The sequence below is a fragment of the Coregonus clupeaformis genome, chromosome 3 (genome assembly GCF_020615455.1).
Source record: "Coregonus clupeaformis isolate EN_2021a chromosome 3, ASM2061545v1, whole genome shotgun sequence".
In the NCBI taxonomy this organism is placed as follows: domain Eukaryota; kingdom Metazoa; phylum Chordata; class Actinopteri; order Salmoniformes; family Salmonidae; genus Coregonus; species Coregonus clupeaformis.
Genome location: NC_059194.1, coordinates 26,140,319 through 26,161,477, shown reverse-complemented (window position 1 = coordinate 26,161,477; position 21,159 = coordinate 26,140,319). Strand labels below are relative to the sequence as shown.

Genomic DNA, 21,159 nt, shown 5'->3' with positions numbered 1-21,159 from the left:
ATACAAATTCAGAGCCATTTACATGTATACAATATGTAAATATATTGCTTTAGCAGACATTTAGGTTCAACACTGGAACACCGAGGCTAGAAATGTATATTGTATATAGTCTCCTAATACAATGAACCAGCAGACTAAACACTTGGGGAAATGTACATCAAGTTCACTGCAAAGATGTCTTGTGCATAACTTCCAAGGTTAGTAAATGAAGATGTAGTCCACATCTAACGCATGGGGAGTAAAACAAATCAATGAAAACAGGGATACTGCTCTCACCTCCACGATACAACAAAATCAGGAATAATTTTTATTCTAGGTTGTCGAAAACCATTTTCCTTTCCTTAACTTTCAAGTCTTGATAATAAGTCTTTCTAGTCTTTAATATAAATTCAAATCAAGGCCATGAACCAAAATATAATGTCATCCAGACGGAGGTGCAGAAATAATTAAAGGCTTTTTCCAAACTTCAAAACCAGCGGAACACCAAAAAGCTGTTGAACACAAGCCAAGGTTCCACAGGGACAAAGGCAAGCATGACATGGGTCAATGGGCCAAAATGGAGGGTGCACTAGTCCTGTAATGAGTTTCATTTCTTCCCTCCAAGGTGGAGAGTCATTGATGATTAGCCAGTTATAAAGCGCTGCCCCTGGGGAGAGGCGGCTGCTCTCACCAGATTTATGGGCCCAGTTATCTCCTGTACAGATATAGACTGTGGAGGAGGCGGTAGCGGTGCCTCATTTCAAATCAAAGTTTATTGGTCGCATACACATTTCAGCAGATGTTATAGCGGGTGCAGCGAAATGCTTATGTTACTACCTCCTAACAATGCAGCAAAACGTCAAACAGTACACAAATAATCAAAAGTTTCATTTAAAATACTAAAATCAGAGAACGCGTTTCCACTGCTCCAGAGTCCAATGGCGGCAAGCTTTACACCACTTCCCCCAACGCTTGGCATTGCGCATGGTGATCTTAGGCTCATGAAGTTCCCGACGAACAGTTCTTGTGCGGACGTTGCTTTCAGAGGCAGTTTGGAACTCTGTATTGAGTGTTGCAACCGAGGACAAACCATTTTTACATGCTAGACTGACTGACTTGTTGGAAAGGTGGCATCCTATGACAGTGCCACGTTGAAAGTCAATGAGCTCTTTAGTAAGGCCATTCTACTGCCAATGTTTGTCTATGGAGATTGCATAGCTGTGTGCTCGATTTTAAACACCTGTCAGCCACGGGTGTGGCTGAAATAGCCAAATCCACTAATTTAAAGGGGTGTCCACATACTTTTGTATATTAGAGTGAGCTATGCCAAGAATCCAGTATATAAATATATGTGGTGTGGATAAACAGTAACTGAAATGTGATGTACAGTTGTATAAATATTAGAATGAGATATGTGGAGAATACAGTATTTAAATACACAGTACAAAACCATGACAAAATGTAAAGAATTGTGGGAAATTAGCTTCTGGACCAGAATTCGGAATATCAATATATATGAATGGGGTACTGTAGACAGTATGTTAATAGAAAAGGTGTACAGCAGTAGTTATGTAGGATGAGCCATGACACCAATACACTGTGCTCTGCTGACCAAGGTCTCATGACTGCTCACATGTCAGAGAGAAGACAGAGTCAGGGTGGGAGACCTCAGTACACAGGGTCAGCAGGCAGGTCACTGGTACCCTGGACATTTATCTTCCTTAATTGACAGCCTGGGTGAAACACAGGGCAAGAGCTGGAGAGTAAGGAAGACTATTTTTTCCCCCCACAGCCTAGGCCTATCTCTAGGTTCAGGAAGAACACTGTTAGACTGAGGACTGGGTCAATATCCTTCCTGTATCCTGACTACAGCACACAGCCAACCAGGGACTGTACAGGCAGGTAGGCAGTCAGGCCGACCACGTGGGAGAACCAACTTATCAAGGGCATTCGCACTCTTTCTTTCCAGTGGGCTTGGGCTGGGCAGCCACCTCCTCCTCAGGAGAACAGATGAGACAGGGAGTGAAGGCGGGCTAATACTCCCCCATAAACCCTCCTTTCTCCACTTAACTGGAGACGACACCCTGCCTTTACCTCTGGCCCATGACTTCTGAACCACTCTGACTCTTCTAGCACCTCCACTCAACAACAGCCCCAGACCCTACATTGTGGTGTTCCTGCCTGGCTAAAAGCACAAGCTCCACAGCTATTACGAAGGAAGTGAATTATTAAGGCTATTCAGCTCCAGGATCTCTAATGCACTGGAGCCAGAGCCATGTGTGCTGTTCACAGCCGCCACTGACAGGCAGCTGATCTCATCCTGGACCAGTGCCACGGTACCTTGGAAGTGTGAACAAAGGCCATCTGGACACTGCGCTGTCCACCGACTGTACTGGGGGCAGGTTAGATCAAAGCACAGACTTGAGTCCGGGGAGCCTCATTAGCTTTGCATATGAAGAAAAACATAGCCTACCTAAAGACAGATGCTTACGCAATCACTTGCTTCTCATTAAAAGGTTGAGTGAAATTCCCAAAGCAAATGTCTCCCTCTGGAGAACTTCAGATGCACACATTCCTTTTGCCTCCCAGTCCGGGAAGAGCAAAGAGATTGCATAATGCTCCATCAGGCATGAGAGAGAGGCAGTGTTGTTCACACCTCAGTTCAAACCTGTAATCCACTGCCCACCAGGCATAGCATACCGCTCCTCCAACAGTCACCAGGACAGACCGGATGGACCCAAGTGCCAGGGAGAGGAGGGGAGAGAGGAAGCACAACCGGATCCAAGGACAAAAACACATCCAGGTTTTTTAGCAAACAGGAAATAGGCCGAGTAACTCAAACCTTATGTAGCCCACACTATGGATTGGAAGCCAAAGAAGCTAATCTTATTCTTAACAGTTCTACCTCTGAGGGACTCTCGTTACTCATTGAAGTACACTTCAAAATGGCTTCTTCCATCCTAATAACACCATTAAAGATTGACGACACAGGTAAACAAGACAATGCATCCCTAAAGATAGAACATCGGGTAAAGAAGGGCAGCACAGAAACTAAATCACACACAACCTACCCTCCCTGGATAATGCAAATTTCACACTGCAAATAAAGGAACAATTTACAAAACAAATTAGCCTTGAAGCAGAGAATCCTGGTGTGCTCAGCTTCGACTTTAGAGCCGCTGAGCCAGTCAGCCAGAGACCTCTGTGGGTTAGTTACCCATATCCTATTTTGTATCTGCATCCGACTCGCTCTTTGAGAGTCATTAAACGCAAGAGCAACGTTGTTGCAATGCTGCCCCAAGGTTACAGCCACAGTCTGTAAACACAGACTGGGGATTTAATTTAAATCAAGAAGTTACTGAACAACCAGCCACAAACTGGATTTCCTGGATGCAGACCAACGAGACGTTTTTCGACAGAAACATAAGACACTTTGGAGAATACAAATCATGTCTTAAATGAAATGGCATATTAAAAGAGGTAGCGGTCCAATGAGAACCCCCTGGAGTCCACTAGATAAAAACAGCTGCTTTGAATGGTCATTGATTGAATTTCAGTTAAACATGAGGGCCAAATACATTTTTGCATTGTTACAGGACGTCAACGTTCGACAGTAGATTCCTGCTTGATGAAAATGCATTAGCTACAATAAGGGGATGGGGATCAATAAAACCAACATGGAACACTCAATTGAGCCGAGACCCAATTGCTGGGAAAGAAACACATTGTAAAACAGGTACGAATTGGTACCGGGAAGAAAAACACACGCTATTCAAAGCGGAGGCAACAGAATGCTGTATTTAGCCGTTGCCAAACCCCGGATGATGACTTCACAGTCTGATGACACCGTGCCCTGTCACAACATCTCACCAGTAACTGACCAGTGAAATCACAATGTTCATCACAAACACAATGTTCCTGTTACGGACAAAAATACATATAGGCCTTTTCCCCATACCTAGAATACAGTGGGGAAAAAAAGTATTTAGTCAGCCACCAATTGTGCAAGTTCTCCCACTTAAAAAGATGAGAGAGGCCTGTAATTTTCATCATAGGTATACGTCAACTATGACAGACAAATTGAGAAAAAATAATCCAGAAAATCACATTGTAGGATTTTTAATGAATTTATTTGCAAATTATGGTGGAAAATAAGTATTTGGTCAATAACAAAAGTTTCTCAATACTTTGTTATATACCCTTTGTTGGCAATGACACAGGTCAAACGTTTTCTGTAAGTCTTCACAAGGTTTTCACACACTGTTGCTGGTATTTTGGCCCATTCCTCCATGCAGATCTCCTCTAGAGCAATGATGTTTTGGGGCTGTTGCTGGGCAACACGGACTTTCAACTCCCTCCAAAGATTTTCTATGGGGTTGAGATCTGGAGACTGGCTAGGCCACTCCAGGACCTTGAAATGCTTCTTACGAAGCCACTCCTTCGTTGCCCGGGCGGTGTGTTTGGGATTATTGTCATGCTGAAAGACCCAGCCACGTTTCATCTTCAATGCCCTTGCTGATGGAAGGAGGTTTTCACTCAAAATCTCACGATACATGGCCCCATTCATTCTTTCCTTTACACGGATCAGTCGTCCTGGTCCCTTTGCAGAAAAACAGCCCCAAAGCATGATGTTTCCACCCCCATGCTTCACAGTAGGTATGGTGTTCTTTGGATGCAACTCAGCATTCTTTGTCCTCCAAACACGACGAGTTGAGTTTTTACCAAAAAGTTCTATTTTGGTTTCATCTGACCATATGACATTCTCCCAATCCTCTTCTGGATCATCCAAATGCACTATAGCAAACTTCAGACTGGCCTGGACATGTACTGGCTTAAGCAGGGGGACACGTCTGGTACTGCAGGATTTGAGTCTCTGGCGGCGTAGTGTGTTACTGATGGTAGGCTTTGTTACTTTGGTACTTTGGTCCCAGCTCTCTGCAGGTCATTCACTAGGTCCCCCCGTGTGGTTCTGGGATTTTTGCTCACCGTTCTTGTGATCATTTTGACCCCACGAGGTGAGATCTTGCGTGGAGCCCCAGATCGAGAGAGATTATCAGTGGTCTTGTATGTCTTCCATTTCCTAATAATTGCTCCCACAGTTGATTTCTTCAAACCAAGCTGCTTACCTATTGCAGATTCAGTCTTCCCAGCCTGGTGCAGGTCTACAATTTTGTTTCTGGTGTCCTTTGACAGCTCTTTGGTCTTGGCCATAGTGGAGTTTGGAGTGTGACTGTTTGAGGTTGTGGACAGGTGTCTTTTATACTGATAACAAGTTCAAACAGGTGCCATTAATACAGGTAACGAGTGGAGGACAGAGGAGCCTCTTAAAGAAGAAGTTACAGGTCTGTGAGAGACAGAAATCTTACTTGTTTGTAGGTGACCAAATACTTATTTTCCACCATAATTTGCAAATAAATTCATTAAAAATCCTACAATGTGATTTTCTGGAATTTTTTTTCACAATTTGTCTGTCATAGTTGACGTGTACCTATGATGAAAATTACAGGCCTCTCTCATCTTTTTAAGTGGGAGAACTTGCACAATTGGTGGCTGACTAAATACTTTTTTTCCCCACTGTATGTCAAATGTCTGAATGGACTAGTATAGAAGTTTTGTTAATTCATTTCTCAATACATGAACCGGTGAGATAGTGTACAAGTGCAGCTTCAGTTGTTTTTAATGCATCACTCACCTACATAATAATATAATAATAATAATATGCCATTTAGCAGACGCTTTTATCCAAAGCGACTTACAGTCATGCGTGCATACATTTTTGTGTATGGGTGGTCCCGGGGATCGAACCCACTACCATGGCGTTACAAGCGCCGTGCTCTACCAGCTGAGCTACAGAGGACCACACATATGAGTTTAGTCACCCGTGACAGACTTACTATTTATTACATGTGAGATTTGGTTCTGGCCTGGGTTCCGAGACTCTGCTGTTATTACATGCAGTGTGGTTATGGTGCTGCCACCAAGACAAATACAAGTAAAGCCTAATGGCTTGCATCATGCGTTTAGTCTGAATTTCTTTGACCTTTATAGTGCTGCTTAGCCTATAGATATATAATGTAGTACATTGTCTGCACTAAAGATAAGCCTCTACTGATTAGGCTACTGGCTGTGTAGTGCGCATGGTTTAACTTCGAACAGGGCTCTCCTCCCCTTCCTGAAAACCCATCTCTGCTTGGCAGTCGGCCACCACAATGCAAAACACACAGCAGCTAGCTACTCCTGGAGACCAGCAGATGACAACAGCATGGTGCTTTTATCACAGCCATACTGCAATCCACACTGCCAACACTAACCTGGGTCTCCTCGGCGAAGGAGAAGACAAGCACTCTTCAAGCCCAACTGACAACACACACAAAAACACAGGCACACATAGTTACCCTCACAAAAACAAACAAGCACGCGAGGACACACTTTAAAATGATATATCAGCTGCCCAGAGGAATAGATGGGCTTGCTGCTTCTGAGGCCTGAATCTCCAAGTGAAATTGACAGACAAGGCTGGCTGGGGGGTGCTGGGTTGCTCAAGTCAAGTAGGGAAATAGAGGCAGCAGCAGCAATGAGCTCCTGAACACAATCCTAAAGTGGATACTGGCTGTTGTCACTTGGTATCTGTGAGTGAGTGAACATGACAAGTGGCTTGTGGAGCCCTGGGCAGAGTGGGCCCTGATATCATGATGTACGCTAACAGAATAAAAGCCTGTGACTGCAGGTGCTATTGAGGTCAGAAAAAGCATATTCTGTAGAACAGAGAGAGGGCGTCTCTGGATTTGTTTTTCGCATATCATTTGCCTGGATATGGTGAATATGATTTTAATGGTCAAACGAGCAAAGGTAGCTGTTTGCTACAGAGAATGAAAACATTTAAACGAATTCAAAATAAAGTCACTTTAAAACATGATTTAAAAAGTAATCAATGACAATGTTTAAGGTTAAAAAAAGATCTGTAATGTAGGCTGGGCTGTATTCTTTGTTGGTTGGGGAAACTAAATACAGGAAACAGGAGAACAAAACATAAAAATGGTCAGTCCCCTCAAAGTCCTCTATTGTAAAATGCAGTTGTAAGCTTGTTGCTGATGCTGTATAAGCCTCATAAAGAATGCCACAATCTCCTACTTCCTTGTTTAATGAGGTTTGAAGTGCAGGGCATGGAGAGAGGGAACACTGGAGACCAACTACAGTACTTCTTCATGCACTGCACTTGCCCCAACGACACCTGCTTTTGACTACTCAGAGGGCAAAGGCAGCAGCGCTGTGCAAAAGCCATGTTAATATTTTATAAAAATCAGAGCATCTGTTTCAAATAGCTCTCCAGACGGAAACAACTTCCTCATACAGGGGAATTGGAGGACAGCCTATGTAAGTGCCAGTACAGTTGCTTTATTGTTAACCCCACAGGAAACAACAAACATGTAGGCCTGTGTGTGTGTGTGTGTGTGTGTGTGTAGGGCGTCACCAGGTCTCAATTAATTATGAACTTGTTTAGGCCTGGTCTGACTAAACAGCCACTTATCTAGACAAGGTTTAGTACTCTATAATACGGCGGCTCCTTCAAAGGGAGTAGGAGACTGGGTGACTACAAGGCTAGCTCACCTGCCATTTAGCCTAGTACACAACTTGCCCTCAGCCACAGGAGCACACAGGGAAATGGGAGGGGAAACCCCGGAACAAGGAAGCAGATGGAAATGGTTCAATGAGTACACATGGATCACATGAAGGGACAAACCAAACAGCCTAGAATATACAAACTGACTGAACTGTTTTAGTTAACAATAGTTTTTTGTGAACAATAGATAGATTGTCAAAACACAAGTAGCCTATTTCAATGCGGCGGATGTAATGCAAACAGATCTTGATCCTAAAATCTTGGAATTCATCAAGAGATGGGGATGATAAGTCGCTCTGGATAAGAGCGTCTGCTAAATGACGTAAATGTAATGTAAATGGATGACTATGTGCGAAAACTGCTAAATTATAAAGCAAATCTGCTAGGTAACAGTGAGTGCATAATGTTTGAACACAGGCAACACACAGGGCACCAATGCTGTTATTCACTGCAGTACTTGTGCTGGCACTCCTCTCTCGCGCACTCTACCACTCTCACCATCTTACTCTACCACTCTCACCATCTTACTCTACCACTCTCACCATCTTACTCTACCACTCTCACCATCTTACTCCTCCTCGTCTGACTACCTCTTGCCTTCTCTTACTCTCATTCACTCAGTTTCAAATCACGCATTCAACTAGTCATGATTAACTTACAGGCTCCAGCCAATGGTTTCCACCAGACTTCAAACCTTGCATCTACGATTAGCCTACAGTTCAGACTATGTGGCTTAGAGACATCGTACCATCATGAAACTATGGTGTCACCTCCATCACTGGTTCACCCACAAAGGCCCATTGTAGTTCTTATGCCTCTCCTGACTGCCATTCGCAGACAGTGCTGAGTAGCACCATAGTTTATTATTAGGACAATGGCAACTTGAATTGAGGACCGGTTCGTCCTAAAGAGCTGCTGTTGAATGGAAAAGGCCCACTGTTTCAGTAGCATCTCTGCAGCTGCAGCTGGCGGACGCTGTACTGTACCATCCTTGTACTGTGGACTGGCCTGCATTACACCGGGGAGGAAAGAAACTATGCTAGACCTCACTTCGGGATCCATCTAGAGCTGAATAGAGTAGTGTACTAAAGTAAGCTAGTGACAGATATTGTGCTGCTGACTATTGTGGGAATGTTTTTTCAAGACCTCAGACATCCGTGTTGTGAGAAGATATGCCTAACTGGTGGCCATAAGCAAGAAATGCTTTTTCTTGAAAAGGGAGATTACACATCCTGTATTACAAGTGAATCATACTAGGGATGTAAAGATTAACAGATATGCATAGGTCCCCAGTTCAAATGTTTAAGATATGAGTGCATCCAAATGTAGCATGCAACGTCAGGAAATCGATTCAAATGTTACGAATCGCCAGTTCCGAAAATACCTAATATTTTGTGAAAACTGCGTCCTCTCCTTTAGTGTTTAACTAAGCATGTAATGGTGTTGACAGTCATTGATCTACAAGTCATTTTGCATGCTGAACAATCCTAGGCAATCAGTAGCCTAGTCAAACTCCGCTATGCGCAGCTTCAAGTGCTGACCAACAAGAGGTAGGCCTATTCCTGATCTGGCAGATCTGTGAGTCACCATTCAAATGTTTGTAAAATGGCTTGCGCAATATTAGGCTTTATTAGTTGAGTGATAACCAATGTAATTTGCTAGGTTATTTTGATAACATGTGCTGTTGAAAATTGTGTTTTACCGGAATAAAAGTAGTCTGAGCTACCGCTGGAGACAACTCATCTGGCTATACATGCTGATCAGGGATTAGCCTACACAACAATTTAGGTAACATGGATCTTGATCCAGGAGGGGATTAATTGTCTCTTTCGTAACCAAGAAGCTTGATCTTGCCACCTAGCTAGCATGTTAGCAAACCAAATGCTGGATATAATTTAATTTGGCACATCTTAGATAGTTAACATAGTTATAAGCAGTGGCGTAGCACACACCTCCGCAAGGTGGGGTGGCCCCCAACCCAAAACCGTTGGTATACATTTACATTTTAGTCATTTAGCAGACGCTCTTATCCAGAGCGACTTACATGAGCAATTAGGGTTAAGTGCCTTGCTCAAGGGCACATCGACAGATTTTTCACCTAGTCGGCTCGGGGATTAGAACCAGCGACCTTTCGGTTACTGGCACAACGCTCTTAACCACTAAACTACCTGCCGCCCATGTGGTCTAAGTACCCCTGTATACGGTGTATAGCCCAAGCCTAGTATGCAGCACAGATTACATATAGCCAACACACTCAGACACTCAGCGGATGGGCTCCATTTTGGCTCAGAACGGGTTGGCTCCAAGCCCGGCTATTCTAGTTCAAAGATTGTGTCACATTAGGCGTGTTTGTTCAGCTGTTCACAGTTTCAATTTTGAGCGTCAAGTTATTCTGTAACTAGGCCTAGTTTACGGACCTCCACACTGTTTTTAACAAGGCCGTCCTGTTTAAAGGAGGAGGAAAATGACTCAACCTTTATACAGCTTGAGCCTGAGTCCAGAACCTTCTGGCCCTCCAGCCCTGCTGTAGCCTGACTCAGTCAGTACTGGAAGGGGTGACATTAATGAATTGTTCTCCAGGGTCTTAGGAGGAAATTCTCTGCACCTCATATTTAAAGACCGGGAAAAGTGAAGTATATTTCAAGCAGCACCAGAGTCACACTTTAATCTATAATTAAAGAGTGAATTTAGAGTAGCACCGCCATTACTGGAATATGGTTTTCCTGAACCAAGTGCGTACACAGAGAGTGGGTGGGAGGATGGAAGGAGCAGCAGACATTCCGCCTGGTTCAGGTGCCTGCGATGCTGCTGCAGTAAGCGTATTGTATAGGCTGACTACAGAGTGCGCTGCGCGGTGGCTTTCATCCCGTCGCCACGTCAGGCGCAGGAAGCCTTCCGATACGGCGGGAGATATTTTCATCTTAATGTCATTATCTTTTATAATGCACCAAGCGCAATTGTCCTAAGTTGCATTTTTTTTTTTTTTTTTGGGGGGTCATACTGTATCTAGGGTAGAAAGTATTACAGTTTTCACATACTCTTGATGGAATGAAGGAGGGAATAAAATAAAAACTCTCCAGAATGAAAGCATAGAATTCTCCATAATAAAAAGCACTTCATTTCATAATTGCTAGAAATGCGTTTAATGAAAAGAAACTGAAACAGAGGGCACGAAGGATAATGGCTTCTGAATGCACCATTGTGACAAAAGTTTGATCTTAAACCTACACATTATCCTGAATTCACTTCTACTGTGCTGTCCTTTGAAATGCTGGTACAAATAAACAGCAAAACAAATGTCCTTATGTAAGCTATGTACTTGAACTGAGTGGGGTCAGCTTTCTTTATCATGCAGCCACAAAAAACAAACATCTATGTGGCTCCTTCCTTCCTCTGTGCCGCAGGCTACGCTTTGTTTGAGTGGGGCCGCTCCTTCCACTCCTTCCCAGTCAGTCATGACCAGAGACTCATTTTTCTCCCCGTGGCTGAGTGATGCCGGCTGCGTCGGCATGAGAGTTTGCTCTGAAGGTAAATCATTGTGCTGTTGTATAACTGGGGGCTGCGCACGCATTTGCAAGAGTATGTGTCAACCAACACTTGTTAAACCCTTGTAAGTAGGTTGCGGTTTCGCTCTCCTGTGTCAACAATTATCGTTTCAGGTGGCAAAAAGTGTATGTGGACACCCCCTTCAAATTAGTGGATTTGGCTATTTCAGCCACACCCGTTGCTGACAGGTGTATAAAATTGAGCACACAGCCATGCAATCTCCATAGACAAACATTGGCAGTAGAATGGCCCGTATTGAAGAGCTCAGTGATTTTCAATGTAGCACAGTCATAGGATGCCACATTTCCAACAAATCAGTTAGTCAAATTTCTGCCCTGCTAGAGCTGCCCCGATCAACTGTAAGTGGTGTTATTGTGAAGTAGAAATGTCTAGGAGCAACAACGGCTCAGCCGCGAAGTGGTAGGCCACATAAGCTCACAGAACGGGACAACCGAGTGCTGTAGAGTGTAAAAATCGTCTGTCTTTGGTTGCAACACTCACTACCGAGTTCCAAACTGCCTCTGGAAGCAACGTCAGCACAATAACTGTTCGTCGGGAGCATCATGAAATGGGTTTCCATGGCCGAGCAGCTGCACACAAGCCTAAGATCACCATGCGCAATGCCAAGTGTTGGGTGGAGTGGTGTAAAGCTCTGGAGCAGTATAAATGCGTTCTCTGTAGTGATGAATCACGCTTCGCCATCTGGCAGTCCGATGGACGAATCTGGTTTTGGCGGATGCCAGGAGAGCACTACTTGCCCGAATGCATAGTGCCAACTGTAAAGTTTGGTGGAGGAGGAATAAATGGTCTGGGGCTGTTTTTCATGGTTCGGGCTAGAACGCTTAGTTCCAGTGAAAGGAAATCTTAACGCTACAGCATACCACATTCTAGATGATTCTGTGCTTCCAACTTTGTGGCAACAGTTTGGGAAGGCCCTTTCCCGTTTCATTATGACAATGCCCCCGTGCACAAAGTGAGGTCCATACAGAACTGTTTTGTCGAGATCGATGTGGAAGAACTTGACTGGCCTGGACAGAGCCCTGACCTCGACCCCATCGAACACCTTTGGGATGAATTGGAACGCCAACTGCGAGCCAGGCCTAATCGCCCAACATCAGTGCCCGACCTCACTAATGCTCTTGTGGCTGAATGGAAGCAAGTCCCCGCAGCAATGTTCCAACATCTAGTGGAAATCCTTCCTCATGTTCTATTGGTTTCCAAAATCAACTTTATTTCTTTGTCCTGCAGCCAAATGCACAATCCTAGTCATATTAGTAACCCATGCTAGTTGATGCATCTTTAGATCTCCTATTTTTCTTAATTTCTAACTGATATTTTCATCGGTCACATGAAACCACTCACAATGGTGTTGCATTATAGAAAGAACGTTCGCGCGTAGTCTACTGCCTGCGCTTATAATGTGAAGAAATCGTTTATCAACATTTTATGCTAAATGTTCTGATCTGTTGCATGAGCCTCATAGCTTGAAATATTTATTTTTATGTAGCCTAGGCCAACAGGTTGTATGAATTTGGGAGCTATCCCATAACGGTCCCAGAGTTTGTTTGGAATAGGCAATATTTTTCTCGCACAGAACGACAAGCTGACCAATAGAATAGGTCAACTTTTCTACTATGGGGGATAGTAGATTGACATAGACTAGTGATTTTGCTGTTTGTTACTCGTGTTATTGGCTGAGGAAAATTAAATGTTGGCAGATATTCTAAAATAGGCAGCACGTGGGTTTCAAGTTTGGGGAAGCAACTTTTTACCATAAAAATGCAACTTCATAATAAATCATTCCATGCTTCCTTGCATTTGCAGACTTACGTAAGATAGCCTACTATTCCTAATGTGATGATTTGATTGGATAGTCATAATTAGGCTAATATAACACAATAACTCTTCAATGCAGGGTGTAGGCTATATTTATTTATTTGCTGAGGAAAATATTGGCCTTTTATAAGCACATTTCATGCAATTATACTACACTTTATATGATGAGACATTAGCAGAATCTTTCTTAATACGACAAATTACAGGGTAGCCTACTCTGCTGACATTGACAAACAGATCAATAAAAACGACGTTGTCTGATCCATATATTAGACCTACGAGAAGTGGAGACACAAATAAAATATGACGTCCATCTAACCTGGAGGAGGAAATTATTGACCCAATGATAAAGACAGTGACTATGCGCACACACACACGGAGATATGGCTGATGTTCGCCACTGGTGCCAAAAAGATGGCCTACTTTTCTCTCAATTAAGTTGAGAATTTGTATAACTAAAAGAGTGAATGAAGTCTTTCAATTGTCATTTCTTTACAGCAATAGCCAACTTTTTCCACAATTGTGTTTTTAAATATAGTGATATTTCTGGCTGGGTCTCTGCTTTTCACTGAGTCGGAACTCAAATCATCTATTTGGTATTTGCCACGCACTCTGCCCAAATTGCATTTGTTTTTTATGAAGCTAATAATCCTCTGTGGCCATATCATTCTTTCTGGTGTAGTAGCCCATTTTGAATGATTTTATTTATTTCTGTATAGACATGAGTAAGCTAAATTAGGCTATATAATTTTGGCAATTTAATATAATGTACTTTAGGGAAACCTTAGCTTCCCCTAGCCTTATGGACGTGCTGCCTATGTATTCTAACATCTTCAAAATCGATAACAATGACGCACGCCGTTGCTTCACGAGTTGCATGTTCTGTTAAGATGAATTACCAGATTTGTCATTCTAAAAGCAATGGGTGGTCGTCCTAATCACATTACGGTACATTTCTTTAAATGTCCGGTAAATTAAAATGCTGCCGGTCAAATGTCCAGAAACCCTGCCCCACACACATTTCAGAATTTTCTTCACATTGCACTGCAAACGCTCTCTGGGTAATGCTGGCGCTGGAGCACGACAGACGGATTCTCTGGATGAGCCTTTATAAATATATGGATGACGAGAATGGATTTTAAGTGTCGCTACCCCGGCGAGGATACGCCGGTTCAGGAGAGGAGCAGCGTTGTGAGGAGAATTTAAAATAAATGAAGATGAGTGAATTATTTAAAGGTACAAACTGAGAATTGAACCTTGCTTTTAGACTGCAGATGGAAAACCGCCACAAAAAGCAACGGTTCCCCTGTAGCTCCCTTATCTCCCCCAGACCACCTCTCCCCGTCGCCCCCAGCCCCCGAAAGCCTGTCCATTAGGTGCAGTGAGACAGGGAGTGCGGGGGTTACAACAGGAAAACCCACTCTATTCCCCTCCATTTCCTCAGGTTCAGTCAAATCAGGGCCAGGCTCTCTGTGCTCCATCAGCCTGTCCCCACCAGCCCGCTACCGTTCTATCCTGCTGTGTGGTGCAGATGAGCTCCAGTGGCTGGGTTTTCCTTATTGGGTGGAGAGCGGAGCAGGGAGAAGAGAAAAATAAGTCTGGAGTAAGCACTTCTGTCCGCCAGCCAGTACGGGGCCCAAGACTGATGGCGGCAAAACAAAGCACAGCTCTAATCAATACACAGCTCTCCTGGTGAAAACAGGCCAAATAAATCACACACCACGGCTGCCCAGGCCTTTGGCCTCTCTGTGCACTCTTACCCTCCCAGAGCACTCCCTCCATTACTCCCCAAAACTCCTCCCAAGGCTGCCGCCAGTCTTGACAGCCAGTTCGCACTCATCACTTGACAAACTACCCCCCTCTTTCCCAACAAGTGGTGTGGTCCTCTGTAGCTCAGTTGGTCGAGCATGGCGCTTGCAACGCCAGGGTAGTGGATTTGATTCCCGGAACCATCCATGCGTAAAATGTATGCACGCATGACTGCAAGGCGCTTTGGATAAAAGCTTTTGCTAAATGGCATACACTGTGTGGACCATAAGCGATGATGTCTAAATACCACAATACAGTCTAATGGAAGATTTGGAAAAGAGACTGCTAAATAGTGTAGTGAACAGTAAACATTGAGTTGGCTGGCTATGCCAGAAATGGACATCTGGAACCATCCAAAGTCAGGCGCCTCCTCAGCAGAGAAACTGCATCAGTGAGGGACATGTGCAGCTTCTAACTGGCTGTTTAAAATGTATACCGGTAGCCCCAGGGCCTCTATGGTTACGTCAAGACAACCAGTGAACGCTCCGCCTGAAACGAAACACCATTGCTCTCAGAAGAATCATAACTGAGAAGGTCTTCAGGTCACAGCAGTGAACAATGTTTGTGTAGAAGGAGGGGAATTGGATCACGGGACAATCCTTGTGAGTGGTGGCTGTGGACTGCTGCAGAGGGGAGGCTCTTCTCCCTGGGTCGACCTGAGAAGCAGGTGCATAGTGCCTAGCAGCTCCCACATTCTGTTTGACATGCACGCTTGGAAAGCACTGATACGAGACAACATTCCCTGCCAGGCAAGGGCCTGCTTATTAGCGCTTGGGTCACAGCAGCATGGAGGCAGCAGGGCCGAGATGGGCTGTGCTCCAGAACAGTCAATGTGTCCACCTGCAGCAGGATGTGCAGCCAAGCCTGCTGAAAAAACCTGAGACTACAGCAGCCCATCTGTTAGATGGACCTCACACCACAACAGAGAGAGGAGGCAGTGGGAACAAAACTGCCGAAATGCTCTGGCCCTCGCACATCAAACTTTTGCAGTCTTTTTTTGGTCAAAGCCACTGTTGGTTAACACAACCAAGCGGTGAACCCCACCATCTCTACCCTTAGATCTCGGAGGTCTGCGTCACCATCATGCTTCTTTAGAGAATGTCAAAGCGCAAGCTAAAGTCCATTTTCTATTTTGACTAAACTAAATATATCTTGAACTATTTGGGGGGGGGGGGGGGTTGGAAAATGTCATACTGTATCTAGGGTAGAAAGTTTTTACATAATCTGGATGGAATGGAGGAAATTTAAAAACTGTCCAGCATGAAAGCTCCAGAATAACAAGCACTTCATTTCATAATTACTAGAAATGAGTGTTTAATGAATAGAAACTGAAATCAGACAGTGAGGGCACGAAGGATAATGGCTTTTGAATGCACCATTGTGACAAAAGTTTGATCTTAAGCCTGCATATTATCCTGAATGCACTTCTGCTGTGCTGTCCTTTGAAGTGCTTGTACAAATAAACAGCAAAACAAATGTCCTTATGTAAGCTATGCACTTGAATTGAGAGACCTGACTGCATAGACAGTATGCAAAAAGACAGCTCCAGTTACCCATGGAATGTGAATGTTTATCCTTTTATGCCTGGAAAAGAGACCCTTAAACCCAGACTTTGACCACACACCCACTCCACTGAATAGCAGGCTAGTGATTGCTTTGCAACACTTGCAGTTAGCCACTGATTCCTTCCAAACCACTCATTGTTGAATTTGCAATTTCCAACTTCTTGTGTAATGTTAATGTCCAATGGCCGATGAGCACCGATATGTTTTATCTATAATTTCTCTTCATATGAAAAGGATTGAAAAGGATTTGCCAGTAGATTGTCTACGTGATGCATAATGAGGACTGCTTCTCTAGCTTGCTAGCTAAGATTTTGAAAGTGTGATGTTGACATGATCAGTCCAATCAAAGCTATCTATGGTAGATAACTTGATTTGACGTCATTTTATCTGTGGCAAATGACCTTGAGCCTTCTTGGATGGGCACTTCTAATGTAACTCTATGGCAGCACCCAAGGGGCTTGAATTTGAGCTCTCCCCGTATATTTTGCGTTGACGTAGTGTCCCCATGAGTGACAGAACACTGAGCCAATCACAGCGCAACTAGAGAACAATACCAACCCCTATGCTCCGTATTTTCTGCTGGCTACCCCACCACTATAGAAAGCACTGAGCTAGGCTGAAACACCTGCATTTTGGAGCTGCCTTACTCAAGAAAGCAAAAAAGAGACCTTGTTTGTTTGCTGCTTTATTAACTCAATGATTATTTAATTTTTTTGACATTGTTTGCAAACTGATATGTGACATATATTAATGCCAAAATAACACGCAACACAGGCTCTGCCCCACCTGCCCTGAAGGACGGGTCGCCACTGCTTGATGTGTCTGTGCTCTTCCCTCAGAGTCAAGGAAGGGGTTTCCAAATGGAATACTATCGCATTTCCGCCAGGCTCCACCTCTTCACAGATCTATCTGCTGCCTTCAAGGGCTTGAGAGAACATGATTCTGCATTCCCGTCAGAGCATTACAACCTCTGGAGCTTCCCGACGTAAAGCCCAGCACCACTCGTTCTGTTTCCACAGCCATCATTAAAGACTTTGTGAAGACACTCAGGGCTTTAGCGGCACAGTGCATCATAGGGAGAAGACAAGTGATGCTCACGATTCCTCTTCAGAACTCCTTTGGATTGAGTCTCTCTTCCTCTCCCTCTCTCCTCCTGTAATGTACCATCATGTATACCCCCCCTCCCCCTGAGCGAATGGGATGGTGGCGTGAATTAGGAGGCAGAAAACCAGAGCTTGTGATAACGGCACAATGCGCATCAATGACAGCGTGGCTGGCAGCTCCACACAAAATGTTATTTGCAGCTCACACAAAAATGAAATTACAGGAGCACACAGCTCAGGAGGCAGAAAAAGATGCTGACCTGGCAACACATAAAGAGGCTGGGAAGAGGGTCAGGCTGCATAATTCTTATATTGCTTTTCTTCCTTCACTGCCAGTTTCTATACTGCTCACATTGACTCTGGAGGATAAAACCTAATAGTGACAACAGGTTATTGGAGGGTAGGACTATAAAAAGGCAGTAAAAATGTGTTCATTGACAGAAGCTTGTGACTGTGCCTGTGGATAAGAACTTGATCCATGCTTCATCTTTGATGAGGACAATCAACCACCGATGATTTAAGGACTAAAACCCGTAATGCGCAGAATCAAACTTATGGTTGAAATTCACTGACAATTGTGAAATTCAACCAAGACAGAAACAACTTTTAGTTAAACAGAAACCAATTATGATTGGCTACTTTAAATACAGGACCATAATAAACAGGGTAACCATAATTTAATTACTATAAATTAACATCACATTCAAGTGGAAAGGCAATGACAACCTGTTCTCTAAGATCAGTTGTTTTTAACTGACCATCTGAGAAGACTTACCTACCAGAAAGTAGATAGCTTGTACCCACCCCCTTGGGATAAACTACTGTTCACTCTGGGTGAGAAAGGTCTATGTAAAGAGGGAAACTTTGCGGATCAATTTCCACTAAATGGCAAAATTGCTCAAATCAGGCAATGTTTTACTTAAATTGACAACCTGTGACTCATAACTACAAATGCTGTAGGCTACAAATAATGTTTGTGTTGTTCAGATAACACACGTTCATTTTGATACAATGATATATTTACAACATAATGATAGTGTCAAAGCCATGATAGTAATATTGTAGCCAATAAGCTACTGTACCTTTAACAGTCTAGTTACAAAAATGATAGCCGTTGGTAATACTACTAGTAAACATGCTTTCATGGGTAGCAAGTGGCATCACTCATAGCTGAGAGGACATTAGCCATCTTGATAATTGCTTGACAGATCAGCAAAATGAAACTGGCTAAATACTCAACTAGTTAACCCGCCAACGTTGGAAGGGGTGTAATCATTAGTCCAAAACGTTTTGCAACGGAAACAGTTTACTCCAAAAGGAAAACGTTTAGCAACGAGTTTCTACTGGACAAATTCAGGTAGGTCCCTCACTGTTTCGTTCCGTTCTGTTTGGGTCCTAGTGAATACACCCCTGGCTATAGATACCAAATATGCAGCTTAAACTTGAGTGCCGGGTGGCAGGCTAGCGATGTGTGTTGCATACATACCAAACGGTTCAGTCTTCTCCGTAGCATATTTGAGGGTTTTTTCTTCTGTCTTCTTTGGTAGCTGGGGACACCAACGAACTATTTTTGTTTCAACCAGCTTTCTACAGACTGTTTGAGCTTTTCTGATAAGTAACGTTGCGTGTATATTTGTTAACTAGCGCTCTATTTTCTACTCTAGTAGTCCTTCTAGCTATATGGAATGCCGCAGCGATGCTACATTGTTTCAATTTTATTTGAATTCGATCTTTTCTAACCATTCGCATTCTCCCTTTTAAATATTTTCCGCGTTGCGTTTCACTGTGCTAATCGTGCATCCCCATCCAAAAAGCTGAAACTGTCCGCGACATCCTATAGTTCTATGCCCTGTTGCTGTGTCTTTCCGAATGAATCGTCGCATACGATACAACACGCGGCAGCGGTCACAAAAAAACTAACCGACATACAAAAAGTAAGTTCAATTTAGATTCATACACAGGTCTTTCTCGCCTACTACCGCCCCCTTATCTCTCTTCAGTCAACCCCCCGTGAAATATATATTTTTTACTGTAAACCCCCCACCCCCCCATTAGCGTCATCAGCGTCTCCAGCGTCTCGTCCATTGAGCTATAAAATGAACGTCTCATCAGCAACACAAAAAAAGTACTTCCGGGTCATGGAAATTCGGACATTTTTTAAAATAAAAGCTCCCTACGTAATATTGTCAACAACCTGTATTTATTAATGATATATGAAAAACAATTGTCTAAACATATTTAAGTGACATTTGCATTATATTTGGGTTTTAAAATATGTTCCAACTTCAAATAAATGCCCCCAATGCAAATCACTATATATTTAATACCTATTGGCAAAAACTATTCTAGGTGCCGCAGTAAAAGTATTGTAGAATACTCAGTAGGGTCTGTAGAATGTATATATGGTGTCATTTCATGGGGCTCTGAATAATATGGAGTGTTGCTAGCCTTTTACTACACCAATTCCATTGGCAACAATGTGAATCATTGTATATGGGAATACATATTGGCTTATAGAGCAAAACTATTCTAGCTGCCTCAGTAAAAGTGTTGTAGGGAATACTCAGTAGGGTCTGTAGAATGTATATATTTTACATTTACATTTTAGTCATTTAGCAGACGCTCTTATCCAGAGTGACTTACAGTTAGTGATAGCATACATTTATTTTTTTATATACTGGCCCCCCATGGGAATCGAACCCACAACCCTGGCATTGATCCATTATGGCGTAGCAGTGCGGTCGTGTACTCTGTGTGTCCGTGTAAATAGCCTGTTTTTTGTTTTTCTTTTTTGTACATATTTCCCTATCACACTTTTCATCCTTCTACTAAATATACTTTCCTGCAACCCGCCTCACTCAAAGTGGAACGGATTCTATTATTGACTTACCTTTTATCTAGAATCTCCAGTTGAAACTAGCTAGCCAACTAACTAGCTACTTGCTATTAGCCACTATTTTCTGCCGGAATAACTGGACATTAACACCGGATCGCAACTATCGCAAATGGATGTTGCTGTTGGCTAATCACCACTGCCCCCAAAGCAAGCACCAGTTAGCCTTGAGCTAGCCTCAAGCCAGGCCCATATCCAGGCTATTTTACATTTTAGTCATTTAGCAGACGCTCTTATCCAAAGCGACTTATGTGTGAGTGCATACATTATTAATTGGCTCCCCGTGGGAATTACATTTACATTTACGTCATTTAGCAGACGCTCTTATCCAGAGCAACTTACATTATTATTATTTTTTATACCCCCGTGGGAATCGAACCCACAACCCTGGCGTTGCAAACGCCATGCTCTACCAACTGAGCTACATCCCTGCCGGCCATTCCCTCCCCTTCCCTGGATGACGCTGGGCCAATTGTGCGCCGCCCCATGGGTCTCCCGGTCGCGGCCGCCTACGACAGAGCCTGGATTCGAACCAGGATCTCTAGTGGCACAGCTAGCACTGCGATGAAGTGCCTTAGACCACTGTGCCACTCGGGAGACCTCTCTGTCTCCCGGACGGGAGTAGCCAGGTAGCTAGCAACTTGCTATTAGCCACCGTTAGCGGTTTTTCACCCTTGTCCGTGGTCTGCACTACCTACCAGCCAGCTCTAGCCTGGACTATTATCGGCCAGTCTGCACTGTCTGCACAGCGAGTTATCGACCCAGAACATATCGGTTTTTCTGTCGGAATCACTGAATCACTGGACC

The 21,159-nt window shown here is 43.6% G+C and overlaps 1 protein-coding gene across 7 annotated transcripts in view; it reads right to left on the bottom strand.

Moving 5' to 3' along the window:
* The window catches only part of LOC121543028 (phospholipid-transporting ATPase IG-like), a 70,028-nt gene extending 50,575 nt beyond the window's left edge, over positions 1-19,453 (bottom strand). For all 7 annotated transcript variants that reach the window (XR_005995977.2, XM_041852713.2, XM_041852735.2 and 4 more), the window contains exon 1: positions 18,946-19,453. Coding sequence is in view for 6 of the 7 variants with exons in the window: in XM_041852713.2 (XP_041708647.1) it covers positions 18,946-18,972 (27 nt within the window). In the remaining variant the exon portion in view is untranslated. The remainder of the gene's footprint in view (positions 1-18,945) is intronic.
* Between the last annotated feature and the right edge of the window lie 1,706 nt (positions 19,454-21,159).